Source organism: Peromyscus leucopus, chromosome 8a, assembly GCF_004664715.2.
Source record: "Peromyscus leucopus breed LL Stock chromosome 8a, UCI_PerLeu_2.1, whole genome shotgun sequence".
In the NCBI taxonomy this organism is placed as follows: domain Eukaryota; kingdom Metazoa; phylum Chordata; class Mammalia; order Rodentia; family Cricetidae; genus Peromyscus; species Peromyscus leucopus.
In genome coordinates this window covers 29,133,111-29,155,434 of record NC_051085.1, presented here as the reverse complement: position 1 = coordinate 29,155,434, position 22,324 = coordinate 29,133,111, and the positions used below count along the sequence as shown (strand labels likewise).

Sequence of the window (22,324 nt, the reverse complement as noted above, 5' to 3'; positions counted from 1 at the left end):
CAAATACTGCAAAGTACAGAACCACACACAAAAACTTTGCTTTTTTACTGGAATATCAATGTTCTACCAAAGTATCACAAGAGGACACTACCTTAAATTACTAGAAATTCTAGTTAGCCAGGACTTACCCTACACACACACACACACACACACACACACACACACACACACACACACACACACACACACAATCTTTTTCAGACAGTCTCAGGTAGCTCAGATGGGTCTCAAAGTCAGTGTGACCAAGGTTGACCTTGAACTTCTGATCATCCTGCTTATACCTCCTGAGTGGTGGCATTACAGGAATTTGGCACCATGCCTAATTTTATGTGGTGCTGGAAGACTGAACTCAGGACTTCAAGCATGCTGGCAAGAGATCTACCAACTTAACTGCATCACAGGTCCCCTGAAATTCTTTATATTTTTGGTTGTGAGCCTAGCCTTTAACGGCTGAGCCATCTCTCCAGCCCTGAAATTCTTTAATATTATGTTAATTACCTACTCTTCACTAAGTAATTAGTAGGCGAAGAAAACATATGTGGATATTTGAAGGGAACGCTTAAGAACAAGGGGCTGAAATAAGGACACTGTAGACAACGGCTTGCTGGCTTTTTCCTAAGTGTCAGGGGCTTTGTGGAATTATTTTCATTCTCTGTTTCTTACATCTCCTACACCTGTGAAGTAGGTCCCCCACCTGTTCCACAGATGAGGCGACGGCAGCTTGCAGAGAATAAACACTTTCCTTATCGTGTTGCTCCTGAGCCCACAAGCTCAGCTCACCCCAGGTCTCAAATTGTCAGCCTTTGCCACATGTTATACTACCTTGGGGAAAAGATTGCTCAAACCCCAAGAGTTACAAGAGTGATCCCACATAGACCAGCTCAAGTCAGGATCAATGCAGAACTGACCACTTTGTTCCAGCAAGGAAAAATACCAGTTAAATCATTGAAAGATCAGAGGCTGCCGCAAAGTAACTCTGAGCATCCAGGCCACAATTATAAAATGTTGCCTCTGTTGCCTACAAAATCATAACCTTCAATAAAAATTATGAGGAAGTAACTGTAGATAGATAAATAAACCTATATTAAGGAGCCAGACATTTACCAGGTATTTTAAATGGAAGTCTAAACTTTCCTATAAACCTATCAAAAAAATTTCAAAATTTCACAAAACAAGGTGCACACCTTTCCAGTGTAAAATGGCATTTCTTGCACTATGACTAACAGGCTAGACTGACAAAGAAAATTATGTCTCATCAAACAGCTCCCCATTTCCTTACTTTATTAATTCTTTGTAAAGAATCCCCTACCTCCCCACCCTACTCCACCTCTGCAACAACTCTCTGTCACCTCCAGATTTCAGATCCAAGTGTAACATGCCTTACCTTTTTCCAGGGTCAGGTTAAAGTGTTTCTCAAAGTCCACAATTGACGTAATCTAAAAGAGGTTCATAAAATGATTTTTAAGGATTAAGAGACATGCTTTAATTCTGTACTGTAGCATTTCTGTAACATTGACTAAGCCAAGGAAGAAGAACAACAGCAACAAAACCCATTTACAGAGTGTTGTGTAAGTCAGAGGTCTTCCTTCTTTAAGAAGAGGAGGGTGAAAGGGGACCCATAACAGTTAGAATAGGACAAAATTATCTGCGGCCATGAAAAACTATAAATCTGCTTTACAGCTCTCATCTCTACTCCAGGTCTAAGTAAAACAAGAGAAAGTGTAAAATAAACTCCATCTACTAACTTTATGAATGTTGCTCATTTGGTTCAGGAATTACTGGGTACTTTTACATTCTTACAACAAGGACATTGGCACTGTGACTAGGGCAGTTACAATGAATGAAAATGGAACATCGAGTATTACATCCATATGAACAAAAACATCCCCTCCCTCAAATTTGCACTATGCTGGGCTGTATTTTAGGAACATTCAATAAGATGGGTTTACTCTGCTCAAGGAATCCTCTAGAATTCACCACACCCTCAAGGGATCCCAATACCAAGAGATTAAGAACAGCTAAAAATACAAAAGCTAGATGGGGAGATGTCTAATAAATGGTTTGCATATGTTTTTAGATTTAATAATAAACATACAGATGCTTAATAACTGTGTTATATCCAACTTCTACATTTTAATTTCATCTTAGCTGTCTCTGTAGCAATTTCTACACACACACACACACACACACACACACACACACACACACACACACACACCAGTGCTGTTAAGCATTGCAGTTATACCTACCCAGGAGTTACACATGCAGCCGAGGTTATTGGATGGTGATTTGATCGGACATAAATCCAAGAAGCTCTCTTCTTGGGGAAGACTTGGGGTGTAAATGGGTGTCTTTAGAAGGTGGTTAAGACTGCCATGACTTCCATTATTAGGAGCTGGGGTCAAACCCAACAAATCTGCATAGTTCCAAGAATGGTAAAGAGTTAACTGGAAGTTTCAAGATCAAACAAATTGATTTGTACCATGAGTTTCATTTTATTGTTTTAAATCCAATGTATCTGATTCTCTTACTATTTAATTAGAATGAAGAGAGAACATACTTAGCTTTGAGCTATAGAAATCTGTGATTCCTTTACCCACATAAAGTTTTTTTATTATTCTTTAAAAATTGTAGGTGTGTGTGTGTGTGTGTGTGTGTGTGTGTGTGTGTGTGTGTGTGTGAGTGCAGGTGCCTGTGGAGACCAGAAGAGGGCGTTGGATCTCCTGCAGCTGCCTGATGTGGTTCTGGAAACTGAATCGGAGTCATTTGGAAGAACTAGAGAGTCATCTCTCCACCCCAAATGTGGTGTTCTAACGCTGACATAGCACTATACCACAACAATGCCTCAACTTTTAATTTGTTTAAGATTTATTTTAGCCTGACACGGTTGCACATGCCTCACACCTTTAACCTCAGCACTCAGGAGGCAGAAGCAGGCAGATCTCTGAGTTTGAGGCTCGCCTGGTCTATACAGTGAGTTCCAGGACAGCCATGGACTCTATAGGGAAGCCCTGTCTTCTTTTATTTTTAACCATGTGTATGTATGGGTCTATGTGTTAAATGTGGGCACATGAATGCGGATGTCCACCGAGGCCAACGGCATTGAATCCCACAATACACCAATTCAGAAGTCATGGATCTAGCAGGCGGGTACCCATTGTGGCTCTCCCGTTATGTCTATTGACAGTGCCATCTATTCAACTAGCATTAACATCACAGACACCACACCTTCTGGAAACCTTTGACTGCCCCGTACTCTTCAGTGGTTTCCATCACGGCTGAGTCAAATGTCCTAAAATTAAGCCTCAGGCTCTGAGTGTTTTACCACGAGCTGTGTAAATGGAACAGGCACGTCATCAGGGCGACACGCTCTGCATAGCCTTCCCGTGGCTCTCAGTCAGGGAAAGGAACACGGAAACAGAAGTATCTTCTCCCACTGCACTAGCGTGCCCGCAGAGGTGCCAAGTGTGTGCCCTACCCTACCCGACCTGTCTGCAAAAGGAATGTGCTGCTCACGCTTACCACACATTAAGTTATAGACTTCAATATTTTCGAAGGAGTCGACCTCAGCGCCGTGTTTGAATGCAGGTCCATAGGCAACAAAGAGAGCCTGGATTCACCAGAAATGTTAAAGCTTGTCAGTTTAACTCAGTTATTCGTGTAGCTGATCAAAATTTTATACTGTCTGCACTGCACACATTTATGTACATATATACACATATATGTATGTAATTAAAACCCCACGCCCAGTGGGTAGCCTTGGATATTGTTTTAACTTTAATTGTATATATAACTTAAAGAGACCTAGGACATTTATTTTTACTACAATCTTTGGCTTGATGATCAGAACAGAATGAAAGACGATTCTTTTTTTTTTCCCTCCATATATGGTATGGGACAAACACTCCACCCTGCCCACTTCACAGAGTGCTACAGAGAGAAAATTTGGTCATTATTACAACTAGATTCAGAAAAATGTCACAGTGCCAGACAAATGCCAGGTGTCGCCTCCTTTCAGACCATAGTCATGATATCCTCTCATCAATCAAATCACTGACATTTTCACCATGAAGCCAAATAGTTCATAGATCACAGATATGTTCAAAATGAACATTAGACACTTAGGAAAGAGGTCAGTAAAGCCCATGTCCGTGGAAACATGAATACAAACTACTAACAAGTTCCTTAATTCCTCCCACAGGAAAAAAGCTCAGTAACTGTCTCACTCACTATATGTCCAGTCTGGGTTTTTACAAACAGCCTTTCATTTATCTGACTTTTTCAGGTCAATCCTACCTGTGGAGTATAACAGGTTTACTCACTTGCATATTTGAAAACAGATTGTCAGAGCCATGAAATCCACTTCCACAGTATTTCCTTTCTGACGGATTCCTAAATTGTGACATAATATTATATTATAAATTATAATAAATGAGTAATGTAATTCTAGTCATTAAACAAAACTTCAACCACACCACTATTTTTGTTCATAAAGAACAAGTGGCAATTGTTAAATTAACTTAAAGCAAATAAAACCACCTGGGTAGGAAACTCCTGGGTATTATCCTTTATACTTTATCATTTAGAGCTGATTTGTTCATGAAACAAAAGACAGAGGTGACTAAACCTTAGCATAGAGATGGAAGGAGCTTAGAATGTTAACTGTGCAGCTGTGACTGCAAAAGAAAAAAAAATGCCATTTGTCTCTATTCTGCTAGGTTGCAACTTCTCCTGTAGGTCATTTGTAAAATCTCAATAATGAGGAGGCTTATAATAATGCTTAGATGTAGCATTTTGTTGTTATTGGAGGTACTGGGGATTGAACCAATGGCCTTGAATATCCTAGCCAAGTACTTTAACACTGAGCTATATCCCCACCCCTCATCTATAGTATTTAAATAGTCACTATATACCAAACCTCCCGAGGGCAATGATTGGCTCACCATGCATCTTCTGGACTAAATGCCCAGCTCTCTAATAGGGTGGCGAGGATGAGACTGCAGTGACAGAACTGTGGTTCACTGCTTAGGTATTGTTTGTCAGGGGCATTTGTCACGATTAGTGAATGGTTTTATGGGTGACTACCAAAACATTTAATGGTCAAGTATTGAGATATGAACAATATTAATCATCCAAATATTTTAGTGAGTACCCTAACAAGCTGGGGTTTCTTGATGGGTTGGTATAAGAAAGTGAAAAAGAGCAGCTACGTGTAATGAAGATACTTGCTTGTTATAAAGCGCTTTCACAACTGGCGGCCTTGGAAGGGTTGTTAGGAATGACTATTGTATAGAAGAGACACAGTGGTAAGTGGTAACACATTAATGCAGATCATTAGAAACAATCAACATGGATGTGAGCAGCCAGAGCAACGGTTCTTAGGTAGAACTGATCATCTCCCCCCAGGAGATGTTTAGCAATGTCTAGAAACATTTCCAGCTGTCCTCAGTCGAGAAAGAAAAGTGGAAACAAGTTCGGGGTCCTGTCAAATTTCCTATAATGAACTGAGCAACTCAGAATTATCCAATACAAAATGGTTAGAAAGTTAGAGCGGAAAAACATCCTACATGTATGTTAGAAAGGGGCCAGTCTTCACCTTGAACGGATACTAGAGCAGGCTGAGCATGCCCAGGATGTTTACGGAACTTACAACGCAAGTTGCCACTGAGGGTCCAAATAGAACGTCAGGGGCTCGATCCTGTCACTTTTAGCGAAGTGCAAGCGCTTGGGTAAGAAGTGTTTCAGGTACGGCCTAAAGTGCTGGTTTGGCTCCCGGCACTGATGTTGCAGAAGAAGAAGGAAAAAAAACTGTTATTCTCTCGTCATCTGGGCATAAATACCTCTTGAAAAATGCCTTAACTTCAGATAGGCTTTATTCACAAACATTTTACCTGCCAGTCAGGAACACACAGGTGCTGGTAGGAAACTAAGGGTTCTTGCTAGGTACAGAATTTGAATGGTAGTTGACACTTTCATAGGGTGTTATAATTACTCCTGAGCAAGAGTCCTAGGACTCCTAGAGTGTCACTAGGCTACAGTGGAGTTACAACTGATGTACTTATTTCACATGCCCTGTTAAATACAACTCTAAAAAGACTTTAATACTTAAAGTGTATCAAGTATGAAATATAATATATACAAAACTCAACACTCAGACAAAAATGTATTTTTAAAATAGGTATGTAGTATAAACCAAATTAAAAAACAAGTCTGAGGATGTGCAGTTCAGCAGGACACCATGCCCTGGCATGTATATTACCAAAAATAGCAATAACTAATGAAAAAATTAAGATACTCACAGAAAGATTTTTCACGAGGCCTTCATAATTAACTAAAGGGACAAATAAAAGAATTAATATATATATATTACAATTAAAAATACAAATGATACAAGATATTATATTGTTACACTCAAAAAACTCATCAACAAAATACCGAAGCATATTTTTTTTCTTGCCTTTTTTGAGTAAAACAGGGTCTCATGTATCCCAGGCTGGCCTCAAACTCATTATGTAGCTATCGGAGGATGTCTTTGAACTCCTAATCCTCTGGCCCACAACTCTGGGACTAAAGGCATGTGTCACCATGCCCAGTCCATGTGGCACTAGGGATCAAACTTGGGGTTTCATGAAATTAAGCAAGCTCTCTGCCAGTGGAGCATTATCACCAGCCCCCAAAGCTTATTTCAAACAGCTCATTCATTATATCACTGCTTGGCTACTGCAAAGGATAGACAAATCCTTAGATAGCTCTCTGTAATGAAGGCCAAGAAATGGTGTCACGTTGGTACATAAAGAGAACACTAGTACATTATCTATCTACCCATCCATCTGTGCATCCATATGCTTGCCCATTCATCTACATGTGCTTATTTATTCATCCATACACTCATCTATACAAATATCTATCTGTATATCCATCCATTTAGATCTAGTATAACTTTACTGTGTAATAATGAAAACATATGTTTTCGATACATTATAGAAAATACTTAGGAAGACATATTCCAAACATAACAAGTTGGCTCTAAGGAGAAGAAATGAGTTGTGATGTAGAGAAGGAAACAACTTTTTTTTTTCTCTTTGTATATTTCACAATGCAATGACAGTTCTAGAACAATAGATTTGTGCTAGTTAAATGGTCATTGATTCGCTAGTGACTTCTGCTACATTTAACATCAGTTTTCTAAATTTTCCTTGACTTCTCTATTTGGTTCTACATAAATCTGAGAAAACTGCCCAGACAAAAGAATCCATATTGTATGTAGACAGATAAATCGATATACAGCTTTTGCTTTACTTTGGGAAATTTGGAGCCCTAACTGGAATGAAGCTGTAGCTAAAGCTCAGCCACATGCCAAACACCACTCAAGAATGTCAGTCGATATATGTTAATCTCAGCCATTCCATGCCAAATGTCACCCAGGAATGTCAGCTACATGTTTTCTAACAGGTTATTAACCAGGCACAGTCACCCCTCAGTATCCACGAGCAATGTCTCTAGGGCCTTCCCAGAGATACCAGCATGGTCAGATGCTGAGTCTCCTACAAAACAATGCAGTCTTTGCATATGACTTACATGACCTTTCTGTGTATTTTAAATCATCCCTGCATTACTGACAATGCCTTACAATGCAAGTGAACTACAGCTAGTCATTAGGCTGTATTACTTAAAGAATAATGACAATAAAAATATCTGAACATGCTTGAACACCTTTTTCCTTTTATTCTTTTCTTTCCTTTTAATCCACAATGGGTTGGGTTAAGGGACTTCCATGGAACCTCTGGATATGGTTGTACTACTTTTCCAAATTAAAAAAAAAAACACACAAAAGGAACAAAAATTTCTTGTTTTTGGAATATGGAGCCCCTGGTTTGCATATATCTGCACAAAAATTTTCTTGCAGTGAAATGTATTTTTCTTCATTAATATTCAACCATCTCTACTGAAATTTATTTCATTGCAGAGTCCAAACCTAACCCAATTTTGATAATTCAGATATATTTATATTTTCCATTGCAAAAATAATTATATCAAAAAGATAAACAAACTAAAGATGTAAACCAAAGGGGGGCAGTAGATGTAAAAGACAGAAGTGAGCTTGATCTGCAGAATAAGGATCTTTGTCTGTATGTAATTTTGTACACCAGGCTGGCCTTGAACTCAGAGATCTATCTGCCTCTGCTTCCAGAGTGCTGGGATTAAAGGCATGCGCCACCACTACCTGGCAATAAAAAATATCTTTAATCATGCCTTGGCAGTTTGTGTTCCCATGTGGTCAGGAGAGAAGAGGAAATCACTGGTCTTACTCTGTGTAAAAGGTGCATGCTATTGCTTTGGGAAATTGTTGAAGAAAACCATTATCTAACCTTTAAAAACATAGCTGGATTTTTCTTATAAGCAGTGTATAAAACTTAGTAAATAAAGCATAAATTGTCATATGAAATTATATTAAGATCACCAAATAATGTTTAGTCCAAGAATATAAAATTGGTAAAGTGGTAAAGCTATCTTCACTCCGATAAAACTCATTTAAGCACAGAATCTCTGCGTGGAGATTTAATCATGCTTTCCTAGGGCTGACATACACTGATGTAGGGCAATGCATGTTCGCCAGTGCTGGCTAATGGTAGCAAACAGTTCCACTCACACGAATAGTATTTCTCTGGAACGTCAGTGGGTCTCAGTCGAGCAGCAGGTCCATAGACAACTTTAACATTGTTCACATCCCCCAAATACTTATTCAGGTACACATACTTCTTACAACTGCCTTGTTCCATGCCTGGGAGAAGTGAACCACAGAACATGTTGAAACATGACTAAAGAAAGCAACACATAAAGCCTTCTTTCACTTCCAGAGTTTGTTTTTGTTTCTTTGTTGTTATTGTTTGTCTGTTTTGTTGTTTTGAGAGAGGGTCTCTCTATGTTGTTCCTGGAACTCATCATGGAGACCAGACTGGCCTCAATCTCACAGAGCTCTGTTTGCCTTGGTCACTCAATACTTCCAGAATTTAATTGATTATATACACATAGAATTCAAAGCTCATAACAGCTGGACATCTGATAAGACAGAAAATGTCAGCTAGATGCACAACTTCATATTTTTCACTATATCTATGTGTATGTGTGTGTGCCTACATACATATATATATTACATGTATGTAGAGGAAGCTAGAGGATATTGAACCCTGAACTGGAGTTACATGTGGTTATAAGTCTCCTGATGTGAGTGCTGGAAACTGAACCCAGGTCCTCTGCACGAGCAGTTAACACTCTTAATGGCTGAGCCATCCCTCCAAATTTTCAATATATTTTCCTGTTCCTTCATCCCCAAATTTTAATTTTAATTTGAGTGTTCCTTCTTATTGACAAATTATGTAATCACCATGAGAGTAAATTATGATGTCTTACCACAGTTGAAGAGGGCGAAATTACCTCATATTAAACTGGAGTATATGTCTGAAGCATGAGATCCCTAAACATACAATATGTTAAGATTGTTTCTTGTTAAGAGAGCTCTCTAACTATTTCTGAAGTAAAAAAACAAGTGATATTAGCAAGAGAAAGCAGAACCTAGTTTCTATTTTCTTGCATGGACAGTTTTCTGTAGTCTCAAAGCTGTGTATAATCATGTATCACAAAAGCTGCATTTTGGGGACCACTGACATAGTTCAGCTCAGAACCCCTGGTGGAAGGAAAGCCTGACTCCCCAAAGTTGCCCTTTGACCTCCACAAGCACACGGTGGTGCATGTGTAAACATGCAAATAATTAATTAAATTAAAACTGTCGATAAACTATATTGTGAGAAACAAAAGTAATATTTACCACCTCCAAAGTCAGATTTACCATGCTAAAACAAATTGAAGAAATACATAAGAATGTGTCCCAGCTAAAGTTAAATTTTGTGCTGCAGGCTATTAACACTTTAAATTCTGATGTAGGATTTTCTTAAAGCAGAAATTAGACAGAGTATGGCTGGTGTGTTCACAAGTTTCTTTAATTTTATGCTTTACTCATATTTTATATTTAGTGTGTCTTCCCTAAAAACTATTCATAAGAAACTGTATTTTTAAAAGATGTATTACCCATAACATTCAGTAGAAATAATGAAACAAGAAACAATCAAGCCACCTTTTAAAAAACACTGGTTCATCTATAGAGCAAATGAATGAAGTCAGGTTACCATGGTCTGAAATGAGGATGAGGTTCAGGCACCTATCCAAGCTCAGGTACTTTAGGCCATCCATCAGCATGCCAACCATTCGGTCAACCTTCTGCAAGGCCTTGATGACCTAGGAATGGGAAGCAGCCTTGTGTGATGCACTCCACAAGAATGCTATTTCTACAAATTTACAGTCTACTGAAAGGAAGGAAGGAAGGAGGGAGGGAGGGAGGGAGGAGGAGGGAGGGAGGAGGGAGGGAGGGAGGGAGAGAAAGAAGGAAGGAAAGGGCAGCATCGATAAACTATGATAAATGCACATTAGACCAATACTGGTCAAGATCATAAAAATCTGCCAATCATTAAGAATAACATGGTCCAGATTTTATATTTACACAACCATATACTCTGGGGCTCCTTCATTAGCTGGTTCCTGAAGATCCAAGTATCAAACTCAGACTAGACTCAGTTAAACCAGAATAATACTCCCTCAAGTCTGTAGTGTCTGGGCAGAAATCAATGCAGTCTTAGTTAGCATTTCACTTTTCACTATCAATTTCTTCTTGAACTTTTTAGTCATTTAAATGGTCACTGTATGAGCACAGTCGTTCCCGATTTTCAAAGGGGTTAAAGTTAATCCTTAAACGCTCCATCTAGTGCTATGTACTTTTAAAAGAGAGACTTAGGCCCTCAGCAATAGAACTCCTTATTTCTTTTGTACATTGATATTCCAAGGCTATGGAAGCAATAATAGTTTGTTTAGGCTGCTTTCTGGCATTTTCTTTTCTTCTCACCTTACAAAGGAAGTCTTGCCTGTATTTTCTGTACTATTCTTCACTTAGAGCTTGTACATCTCAGTTTAATATGAGACAAGCTCCCTTAACATAGTCCTCCACTCACAGGAAGACAGTCAAACAACATGAATTTTAAATTTTAAATATTAAGGTGCTTTTGAGGTGCCAGTTATACAAAGAGCATTGAATAGAGTTTACAAGTTGATGAATATGATTTGAAAAGTAGTGGGCTCCATCCTGAATAAGAACACATCAGAAAAACAGGAAAATGAGCAAATCAGAAAGGGTTGTACCAATCTTAACCATATGTCCTAATAAACATTTTTTTTTTAGCCAAACTGACCTTGTCATGGGCCTTAGGTATCAGTGAAATAATAAAAATTAATGATTAAAATAATAAAAATCACACTGACTGGTCAATTGTCCAAACTACAGCAACAACTATGAGAAGAAACGATGAGTTTCTCTAGACCTACTGTGATATGGCCAAGCTCTGGTCACGCTTCTTCATAACCCTGCCTCTAGCAAGGAGCATTGTGTGCATTACTGACGACAGAGTCAAAGCAAGGCACAGTGAGGCTGCTTACTGCCATGGAGCTGCAGGACACAAGGTTTGGTAGAAAGGACTACAAAGGCCAGAAACAGACTTGGCTGAGGACAGTTTCCCTCTCTTTTGCCTGATATGAAAGCAACCCAAAATAGTATCTGCTATTTCAAAGGATTCAACTCCATGCCAGACACAGGGCCAGAAACACAAGGAAAGATGGTCTGTTCATCAGTTGACATTCAAGTGGGAAAAAAAAAACACTGCCTATCCTTATTATTACATTCAGCAATATTACATTAAGCAACACAGACAGGACTACCCAAAATAGAGCACACAATGGACATGCCAGACCACTGAGAAGGATCCTAGAGACTCACAAACTATCCAGCCTTGGTCACGTGGGCAAGGAACTAGCATGAATGTGGGGGTACAGGCTTATCTGCTAAGAAGAGTGTGGGTTTGTAGTCTGTCTTCCAGACTCATTAGTAGGCAAGAGATGATTAGACAACACCCCCCTCTTATTGGGCCCAACAGAATTCCCAAGTCCTGAGTTTCTATTTCTATTCATGTCTTAGGCTATAGATACGAATTCATATATCAGAAGGAAATAGAACATGGAAGCACAGAGGGAGAAGCTCAGGTCACCTTGGGTGCTAATGCCTCCTGTACTCCATGATGTCAAATGGCATGGTGAGGCGAACTCCGAAAACATTTACATGCTGTTTTAAACCACGGTGAATGTGGCCAGGAACTGGCTAAGTTCCTAAACTCTGTCTGGTCAAACAAGACACATTATGGCCTTTACTCCCTAGGCTACTGGTTCCCATCTCTAGAGTCACAGTAACTGACATAAATAATGATTGTTTGCCTGGTTCTGTACTTTTGATGGTGTCTTCCATCCTTTCAAGTCCCAGCTCTTTTAGAAGCATGGCTCCAGGCAGGAGAGATCTCCGAAGAATGATGAGAAGCTGTTTCTGCTATGACACTCACTACCCGATATTTCCATAGAAATTTGGAGTCTTGGATACTTAAATACGTCTCCTAAAGCACTCAAGTTTGAGGGCAAAGAGAGATGATACAGAGGGATAAGATTCTGAATTGAAAAGACAGGTGCTAGTGGTAGTGGTGCACGGCTTTGATCCCAGCACTCGGGAGGCAGAGGCAGGCAGATCTCTGAGTTACAGACCAGCCTGGTCTACAGAGCAAGTTCCAGTACAGTCAAAGCTACACAGAGAAACCCTGTATTGAAAAAAATTTTTCAGAATTGAAAATACCCAAATTAGTTCAACAGTTCGATTTAGCACTATAAAAATGTAAGCACTGCCAGTTCTCTCTGCTCTCATTTTGGTTAAATTGTTCTCTTTGGCTGGTTTAAGTGGACATCTGTGTAATATTCCTCTTTCCATAAACCATAGCATTTTACTTTCCAGAAATCACAGTACCTTACAGAATGTTCTAGAAGCCCACTCCAAGGACACTAAGCTTAACGAATCTTTCATATACAGATAAGAATGAACTTACCTCACTGCTGACAGGTCCGTGTGAATGCCCTGAGGAATCTGGTTCTTCTAAATACAGAGTGTAAAAGTGTGGTCTAAATCAAACAGTATCAAAAATGTAATATTTTACGAACACATTGAAAAACAGAATGGAAATAATAATTCAACAGTTGATCCTGATTAAAAATCCTACAGCACTGGGGTAACATTACTAAAATTCTGAGGAATTATTTACAGGCTTGTGATTCTTCAAAAATGAAGCTGTAATTGTTCTGTTTCTTTGGATATAACACATCAGAGCAAACAGTAGTTTTGGTCTGTTTGTTAGAAGCACATGATGTCTATAAAACAAAGGAGGCTTTGTACCAGAAACTGTCGACATACCTTTCAGAGCTAGGAAGCTGTAGCCAGCGAAGAACAGCTAAAATTCTATCTTCAAATGGTACTGACCTAATAAAATTAAAGATGAGCAAATTAAAACAAATCTGCAATAACTGTATGTCAAATGTAAATACTTTCCTCATTGGAAATAATAATAAGTGTAGCCAAAACAAGCCGAGACATCTATTGCATTTGAAATCACTTGAGATTTATTTGCCATCCTGTAATTCCAGCACTCAGGAAAATAATGCAGAAATACTGTGGTTTAAGGTCAGGCTGAAGTATAGAAATATCCTGCCCCACAGACCCTGCCCCCCAAAAAGTGTTATTTTCAAACTTAAATTTGCTTTTCTAATGAAGACCAGAATTTAATTTTAAACAGAAAAATAAATGTTGTAATTGAGTTTTAAAATTGTTTCTTGTCTTCTTTTGAGGTATTATATGTTCAGTTGAGGACAGTCACTGTCACATTGGAAAACTGATGCCTCAGAGGACTTGCTCACTGGTGACTGGGAACCAGACATAGGGAGGACAGATTTCAGTCCTCCAGGAAACTTCCCTTTAACCAAATCAGTACTGCTTCCTCTGAACCCTGGATTTTGTTAATACAGTCCTTCAGAAGCCTTCCTCCCCCATACAATCAGCTGTGCCCTCTACTACATCTTGGAAATCTAGTCTATTCCTCACTAATCTGCGGGTTCACCCAGGCTAGTGGGAAGGTTAGCTCATAACATCTCACTGACCATCTCGATCTAGGAGATGAAAGCCATGGCAAGCAATAGCAAGAGGAACAGATGGTACTCTCTGCTTCTGTGAACATTACAAAACACACAGCAGCAGGAGACGACCAAAGAAACACCATCCTTCCCTAGTCTGGGATTGGTGAACACTTTTGACACGCTCAGGTATATTTAATTGCATCATACATTTCAAAAGTATAAAAGAAACAATTTTGGTAGTTTTGCTAAAATGAACCAAAAAAAGTCTTCCTTAAAATGTTTGTATGATTTTGAAAACCAGAGAGTCTATGCTAATAGGCCCTTATATTAGAGTGTAAATATACTGAAGTAATTTAGAAATGGAAATACAAAGATGCAACAATCTTCTCTTAACAATGTTCCAGATCCCACCATGCAATAGCTCCTACCTATGTCATCTTTAATGCATCCATCCTTTCCTTCTCTTATTCTTTTACTTCCTAGAATTAAAATATATAGTTCCTCTATGCTCAGACCTATTTCCCCTGTGATCTCTCTCTCTCTCTCTCTCTCTCTCTCTCTCTCTCTCTCTCTCTCTCTCTCTCTCTCTGTGTGTGTGTGTGTGTCTCTCTCTCTCTCCTCCCTCCCTCCCTCCCTCTCTCTTCCTTCTTTCAACTTTTTTTAAATTTGTTTTGTTTGAAACAGAAGCTGATTATGAAACTCAGGATGGCCTTGAATTCACATAGGGTGGCCTTGATCCCACTCTATGACCTAGGCTGGCCTGAAACTCACAACCACCCTGCCTCAGTTCCTAGCTACTTGAATTAGAGTCTTGTACCAACATGCCCAGTATTGACTCATTCTTTTAATCACTGCCCAAGGATCTGAACTTATTTTGTCAGCATTTCTACAAAATGTTGGTCTGATTTTACTTTCTATTTATCATCCACCTAAAACTCTGTAAAAAAAAAAAAAAAAAAAAAAAAGTTCCCATCTTAAAGATCTTTACTTCACAGTGTCATTCAAATGTTGGAACTCAGGACTCAATAAAAAGGGTATAAGATAAATATAAGTATAAGAAATATAAGAAATATAATCACAAAACACAGGAAAAGTTCATCTACACCTACCCATTATACACTTTGTAGATATCTGGTAGAATTCCATCGATTTTCACATCTGATCCTGGCCAGAAGTATGTGCCAGACTTGACCTGCTGATGATTAGCTGTGACCCAAATCTGGGGAAGAGAAAGTTCGGAGATGAACTTAACCTCTGGAGAGAAACATTAACCTCTGGAGAGTCAGGGAGCAATACCAATGCATTCTTCTCTGATGATACAATGTTTTCAAGGTCAGTAAGTTCCCAGCAATTATCGTGTATATGAAGTATACTATCAGACCATGGTAGTTATCATTTCTATCCCCTTAGCATTCCTTCACATTATTTAAAAAGTTAGATATTTGAGAAGCTGAAAATATGAACTACACTGGTTTGATCATTATATGGTGTGTACACACATCACATTATCACAGTATGCACCATAAGCATATAAAAGTAAATAATAATAAAAGTTATCATGCTGAACAGCTACAAGAGAGAAGACTCAAACTAGGAAAAAAAAAAAAGACAGTATAACCCAAATCTATCTCTAAAGTAAACTTCTCTTAAACTATGCAATCGTACATATGCCTGAGTATCTACATTCACCTGCCCTACAGAAGGATGACCAGAGGAACAAGGAGATCAAATAGATTGCTAAAATTCCTAGGGAATCAGTTTATTCTTTCTGATTAAAATAAGTAGGAATAATAAACTATTTTAGTAGCCACAAAAACAGCTTACCGGCTCGCCTTTGTACCACAAAGGGTTGAATTTCTCTTTACTTTTAAGTGAGAAAGAAGCATTCATTTTGGGATCATACATCTTGTTGTCGATTATGCCGTGGGATTCTGGATAAAGTCCCTAAGACAAAGATCGATTGCAGATTAGAGCTCACATTGCAAAACCAATGATTTCATCCTAATCTGAGGTTGAATTATTCTCTTGAACAATGCTTCAATTATATCCTCCTGATATGAACACAAAAAGGTAAAATGCCCACTCACTGTGACGATGCTATAATGATTGGGAAACGTTTTTGTAGGGTATACAGGCCTCATGTTTTTAGTGTATGTTCCACACTTTTCTAGATAGAAAAAAAAAAAAAACCAGACATTGCTATTAGGCATATCATACAAAGTAATTATTCCAGAATGCAGAGTAAGCAGCCAGATCAAAATTCAGAACAAATGAAAAGTAACACAATTACTACAATGAAAAATAGGTATTATTTATCTCCCTCTATTTCACTCCTTTCCATGTACCCAGAAGGGCATCAAGCTTGGCGTATAGTAAAGAACTTGAAATTCCAGTCTTCCTGGCCCCTCCTCCTCAGTGCTAAGATTACAGTTGTCCAACATCATGCCTGGTTTATGTAGCCCTGGGGATTGAATCCAAGGCTTCATGCGTGCTGGCCAAGCACTCTACCAACTGAGCTACACCTCCAGACCTAATTTTTTTTTTTTTTTTTTTGGTCACAAAACCAGTAAACAAAGTGATTAAGCCAACTAGGCAGTTAGCCTACATTTATCAATGGCATTAAGTTCTAGACGGACAGTTTGTAATTGCATGATGCTTGCAAGATCTTGATACTTAATGATCAAATAGCTAAATTATAGTAAGTATAAAGAAAAGAGGCTACACACCCCCCCCCAGCTAAATCTGCAAATGAAGACTAAGAAGAGGCAGCAGTTGAGGTGACGTCATCCCAGACGATAAAGCACAAAGCACAAACCAGCCATCAAGGGATGAGCTTATTGGCTACTTTAAAAACAAGAGGGAGTCAGGGAGAGCTGAGAAGGTGGGCATTGCTGATGGATGCCCTCCTGGGTTAGCCCTGTGTCTCACTCTTCTGCACTGTCTACTCTTGGGGGAGGAACACGCAATTGGTGATTCCAGTATGTCAAATGCATGACCTGAAAATGTTCCCCAGATCAGTGTGTGCCTGCACATGGATGACCTTCCAAAGGGCTCGGAATCACCAGCCCCAGCTCTCCCACCCCACACTCTCCCAATGACCCAGTGCTACAGTTTAAGCTAACTCAGCCTTGATTTGGTTTAAATGTCACACATAGATGCTGATATCTCCTTAACTTTGAATTCAGGAGCCATGTCAGGTACCACAGAGACAAGTCTCCTTAGGATGGGACAAAGGGCCAAGTGTCTATCTGAGAAGATTATCTTCCAGGTAGACATTAAAAACTTAAAATTTTTAATTAACAAAGAACAATGGTATGCATATGCATTTACTGAGAATAATTTTAATATTAAAACAATGTAATTTATTTGTCTAGGAGATATTTTAGAATTACAGAAGAACATGACAAATAACTGCACGTTTCCACTTATATTTCAGGCCTGTAGGACACTATAACAACTGTTAAGCACTAACAACTGACGAAGTCTAAGAGTTGTTGAACCCATGCATGCTCTTCCCTCTTTCAAAAATGATGCTCTAAGTGACTAATAATCAGGTGTAAAGCTTCAGTTTCAATATTAAGAAAAGACGATCCTGTTTCATCAGTAATTTGGAGAATAGTTTTTCAATAAAAGCTTTAATTAAGGTAAAGAAATTGAAGGTGGGCATGGCTGTGCATGCCTGTAACCTTGGGAGCTGGGAGGTGAAGGCGGGAAGATCAGGAACTCAAGGCTATCATTAGCTACACAGCAAGTCTAAGGCTAGTAGCCTAGGATACACAAGACCTGTCTCAAGAAAAGAAAAGATGAAATTGAACAAATATTCAATTTGACCCAAATGATAGCAGAGGCTAGCTGATCTCTTTAGTAGTCGACAGGAGGACTGTATCAGTTTTCAATTTTTTTTTTCAGCTTTTGTTTGAAATTCTATTTTAACATGAATATTCAGGAAGTAAATAAATATTTTTTCCCAAAGAACCCAAAATTCTCAAAAAAAAAAAAAAAAGACTAAATATGAGTAGCCATGGTCAAGTGCTAAGACACTAGGAAAACTGCTAAGTTGGAAGTGTTTTCAGGGCAATTTCCAAGGATCTACAGTACGCTCTCACGAGTATACTACTCTACAGTGGAGACATCTGGTCAAAAAGTGAGAGCCTTGCACAGTACTTTTCCGAACAAATCCCACCTCCCTCCTCCATCTCCAGAGTCGTGACCCTCCAGCGCTCAAAGTCTGGAGTTACTCACTCAGCTTGCTAATAACAGGAAGGAGTCCACCCCAGGTGTGCAAATACTCAGCTCTGAATCCATCCAAAGAAAACAAGAGAGTAGGAGGTGAGTCAAACCTGGTAGGGAGAAACAGAAAACTGTGTAAAGAGGCAAAACGGAGACACATCCGATCAAGAGTGCCCGCTCCCTGGCTCCGCCATAGGGAAGGCTTTTCTCATGGAGGGCAGTGTGCAACTGAAGTAAGCCAAAAAGTCAACCAGAAGACTCATGATTTACATGCATTTATATTTGTATCCCTATTTTATCAAGGAGTACTTCACATGCATGTGTCATCAATAACACTTACAAAGGATCCATACCATTCTGAGCTACCACACGAAAGTCTTCAATCGTGGTTCCTGCCATTCTATAAGTTTGGTCAAATGCTGCTATCACATTATAGGATTTTCATACGTCCTAAGAAAATAAATTCGACAAATAGCCTTGCCTAAACTACATTTTCCCCATTAATTCTTCCTCTGAATAAACCTCTGTCTCCTCTTCTGTAGATGGTGCTTCATCAGTCATAAAATATATGCTATAGGTAGAACTTGGTTGCTTTCTTTTTATATGCTAAGGAGCAAACCCAAGGTCTTCCCTAATGCTAGGCAAGTGCTCTCCCACTGGCCTTATTTAATTTTTAAGTTGAACATAATTCAAAGAGATAAGTATGTGGTGCAGAAGCTTGAAAGACATCACATTTGTATATTAAAACAATGAAATCATTTAAAGCTAGGGATGCTCAAACTTGAGTTCACAGAGAGACACAGAAGGTGTGTATGACACAGAAAGCCAAAGAGAGAGTAAAACACTCCATACATCATGTGTACTTGGCAAAAGAGAAGAGCTATGGATTCCAAAAAAAAAAAAAGCCAAGGCTCAGAAATCGTGTTGCTTCAGGTTTCTCGGTACTTTAAAATCTGAGGGCAAATGTTTTCTTTCTTTTATCTTCTCAACCCTCCCCTTTTAACCTCACACCCAGACCTAAAAGGAACCCCATCGAAGGAAGAGCTTTGTTCTACAATGTCCAGTAACTGCTCTTGATAACACAGCTCTCCTGGGAGATCGTAGTTAACCATGTATAGTCTCAGTCAATGCTCACAATTATGTCGATCAACAAGAAACATAAAAGCGAGTTAGTGGACCACCAGGTAAATAGACTGACATAAAATTACCCAGGATAGTATGCTCTAAATTATGGCAGGTGTTGTAGTTTTCACTATTACGTTTTCAAACAATGATCAATGTTTAGAAAGAAAAATTCAGTCAAGTCTAAATTTTTAGTACATATCAGCATTTAAAAACGAAAACAAAACAGCTTAGAGAGGAGTTCCCATTTTCTTAAGAAAAAGTGTAATAAGAAGTTATTTAGGTTAGATTCAGTTTTTGTTGTCATTACTACTGTCTCAAACCAAAATATTGTATGATAAAATCAATTACATACATGAACAAAATAAGCAAAAGTATAGGTTTAAAGTGTTTTAAAGTTTGGAAAAAACATTATTTTATACCGGTAAAAAAATGCATGTCTTAACATAAATAGTTCAAGAAAGAACACAGATGAACTACAAAACTCACGTAACACCCTCTCATAGATGTGTTATTTATCCTAAAAAATGTATGCAATTTCAAAAAATAAAAATAAAAGAACTGTAACTGGCTACAAGTTCAACACGAAAACCCCCCAAAGAGAGTCAAGACGTTTGCTTCCAAAGGCTACAAACACCACACCACCAGCAGTCATGGGTAACAAATGCTATTATTTATGGTATGTCTCTTTCCACTGGCTTTCAGAGCCAGGGTCACACCACAGTCCTCTGCAGAACCAGCAGCGAACACAAGGCCTGGTGAAAGCTACTGCTTAATCAGTCAATGATTTATTACTATTTTTTAATCTTAATTTAGAAAAAAAACTTCTAAAAAAAAAGGGAAAAATATGTATGTCTCAGAACATGATCTTACTCTTCTGGACACTGTGGCGTATCGATGTTTTCACATGCTTCTTCTACCCAACTTGTCTTATCTGAAATATTTTCAAAAAAAAAAATAAAATAAAGTAAACACACTTGGTAATGGCAGGAACACAATGTTTATCAGACACAGCAACATAGATTCCCCGAAGCAAAACAAACAGACATCATGAGACGTTGACAGAAGAGAAATATCATGAATACAGAGAGTTATTCTGTTCCAAAAATAACAGTTCACACCAGCGAGAAACCAAAATACATAACTGCAAGATTAAAATATACTACTCATCCCTCTGACTCTGAATATTCTGCACCCAGGGATTCAACCAGCTACAGATTGAAAACATTTTTTTTTTAAATTGTATCTGTATTGAACATTATAGTTTATTTCCTAAACAGTGTCATAGATACAATGTTTTCATAGCAGTTGCATTTTATAGGTAATGTATGTAATTAAAGAGCACTTTAAGGTATGTGTGAAGATATGCACAGGCTCTGAGCAAATGCTATGTCATTTAATATAAGGGACATTGTGTCAGTGGACTGGAGCCTCTCCACGGGTTCTTCAACTTGTCTGCATTAGATACAGGGACAACTAAGCCATCTTTGTGAGGATGGAGATATCCTTTTCCTTTTCTAAGTCTTAATGTTTTTCAGGCAGGATTTATAACCTGTCCCAGCCACTCTACAAAATTGGGACTTTGTGTCTTAGTTCCCTCACATGGAGAGTCAGATTCTGTTATGAGATTTCAAGAAACCTTGTAATGCTTGAGCAAAACATTGTTGTGGGATATTTGAACACTGTGTGAAAATGGTTGCTGTGATTGGTGTAGTAAAAAGCTGATGGCCAATAGCTAGGCAGAAGGTATAGGAGGAACTTCCGGAGACAGAGAGGACTCTGGGAAGAAGAAAGACAGAGTCGCCAGCCAGATGCCAAGGAAACAGCATGAGAAGTACTGAGAGATGAGGTAATGAGCCACACAACAGAATGTAGATTGAATAAATGAGTTAGTTTAAGTTATAAGAGCTAGTGGGGCAAGCCTATGCTAAGGATGAAGTTTCATAATTAATAATAAGTCTCCGTATCATTATTTGGGAGCTGGGGGTACAAGGAAAGACTTATTACGAGACATGTTAGTGCTGTCAGCATCCTTCACAGTAATTTCCTGTCCACAGCCGTTCTACCCTGAATGCACGTGATCTCATCAAATCAATTTTGCGCCAGCCCTAGCTCTGCATGGCAGACTCTGTTCCTTTGTTACAAGGAAGCAGGGACATAAAAGCCGGTCAGACCTGGAAGAGGATCTTTACACAAGGACAGCATTAAGTGTGACGGTACTGTATAAGGCACGGAGAGGGTATCAGGAATCAAGAATAGAATGGCTGCACATAAAATCAGTTCAACCATGTACAGACAATAACTGTCATTAAGCTGGATGACAAATTACACGTGCTTAATCCATGTATACATTTGAACCATTCTGTAATAAAAGTTTTTACAAGTCTTTTTTGGCAAATATAACTGGCCCATCAAGACGACTGATAACTGTAATGAGAAGAAACAGAGCAGCTAGTATAAAATACAAAGCCTATGCAAAAGCTCCTTAAGACCCTGGAAGAGGCCAGGCTCCTGGAGATCCCGGCATAGGGAAGCCTGACCTTCGCACACAAAGCTGTAGTTGATGCAGCAGTCATTGTGAGCCTTGCAGTCGTCTGAGCAAGAGCACAGGAATCTGGACAGCCTCTTCTCACCACACCTGAATTTGCTGCAAGTCCACGTGTGTGCTAGAAACCAACATCAAAAAAAAAAAAAATACACTTACGGTTCAAATTCAACACATCTATAGAATCATCACCATCGTGGACAGGAGGCTGAGGGTCAATGATGTATTTCATAACTGAGTCCTGAGATTCCACCTCTGCGAAGCCACTCTGAACTAACATGCAGGCACTCGCCATTTATTATTTCACTAGAAACCTGGGGTTTCATT

At 38.8% G+C, this 22,324-nt stretch overlaps 1 protein-coding gene across 1 annotated transcript in view; it reads right to left on the bottom strand.

The window, feature by feature from the left end:
• The window catches only part of Enpp1 (ectonucleotide pyrophosphatase/phosphodiesterase 1), a 64,139-nt gene that overhangs the window by 10,003 nt on the left and 31,812 nt on the right, over positions 1-22,324 (bottom strand). Inside the window, exons 4-19 of the mRNA XM_028877405.2 lie at positions 21,993-22,118; positions 20,326-20,386; positions 18,343-18,440; positions 16,188-16,267; positions 15,925-16,044; positions 15,210-15,319; positions 13,385-13,450; positions 13,023-13,095; positions 10,185-10,293; positions 8,651-8,782; positions 6,300-6,331; positions 5,651-5,778; positions 4,323-4,392; positions 3,523-3,610; positions 2,250-2,416; positions 1,385-1,436 (exon numbers count right to left, since the gene is read on the bottom strand). Coding sequence (XP_028733238.1) covers positions 1,385-1,436; positions 2,250-2,416; positions 3,523-3,610; positions 4,323-4,392; positions 5,651-5,778; positions 6,300-6,331; positions 8,651-8,782; positions 10,185-10,293; positions 13,023-13,095; positions 13,385-13,450; positions 15,210-15,319; positions 15,925-16,044; positions 16,188-16,267; positions 18,343-18,440; positions 20,326-20,386; positions 21,993-22,118 — 1,512 coding nt within the window. The remainder of the gene's footprint in view (positions 1-1,384; positions 1,437-2,249; positions 2,417-3,522; positions 3,611-4,322; positions 4,393-5,650; positions 5,779-6,299; positions 6,332-8,650; positions 8,783-10,184; positions 10,294-13,022; positions 13,096-13,384; positions 13,451-15,209; positions 15,320-15,924; positions 16,045-16,187; positions 16,268-18,342; positions 18,441-20,325; positions 20,387-21,992; positions 22,119-22,324) is intronic.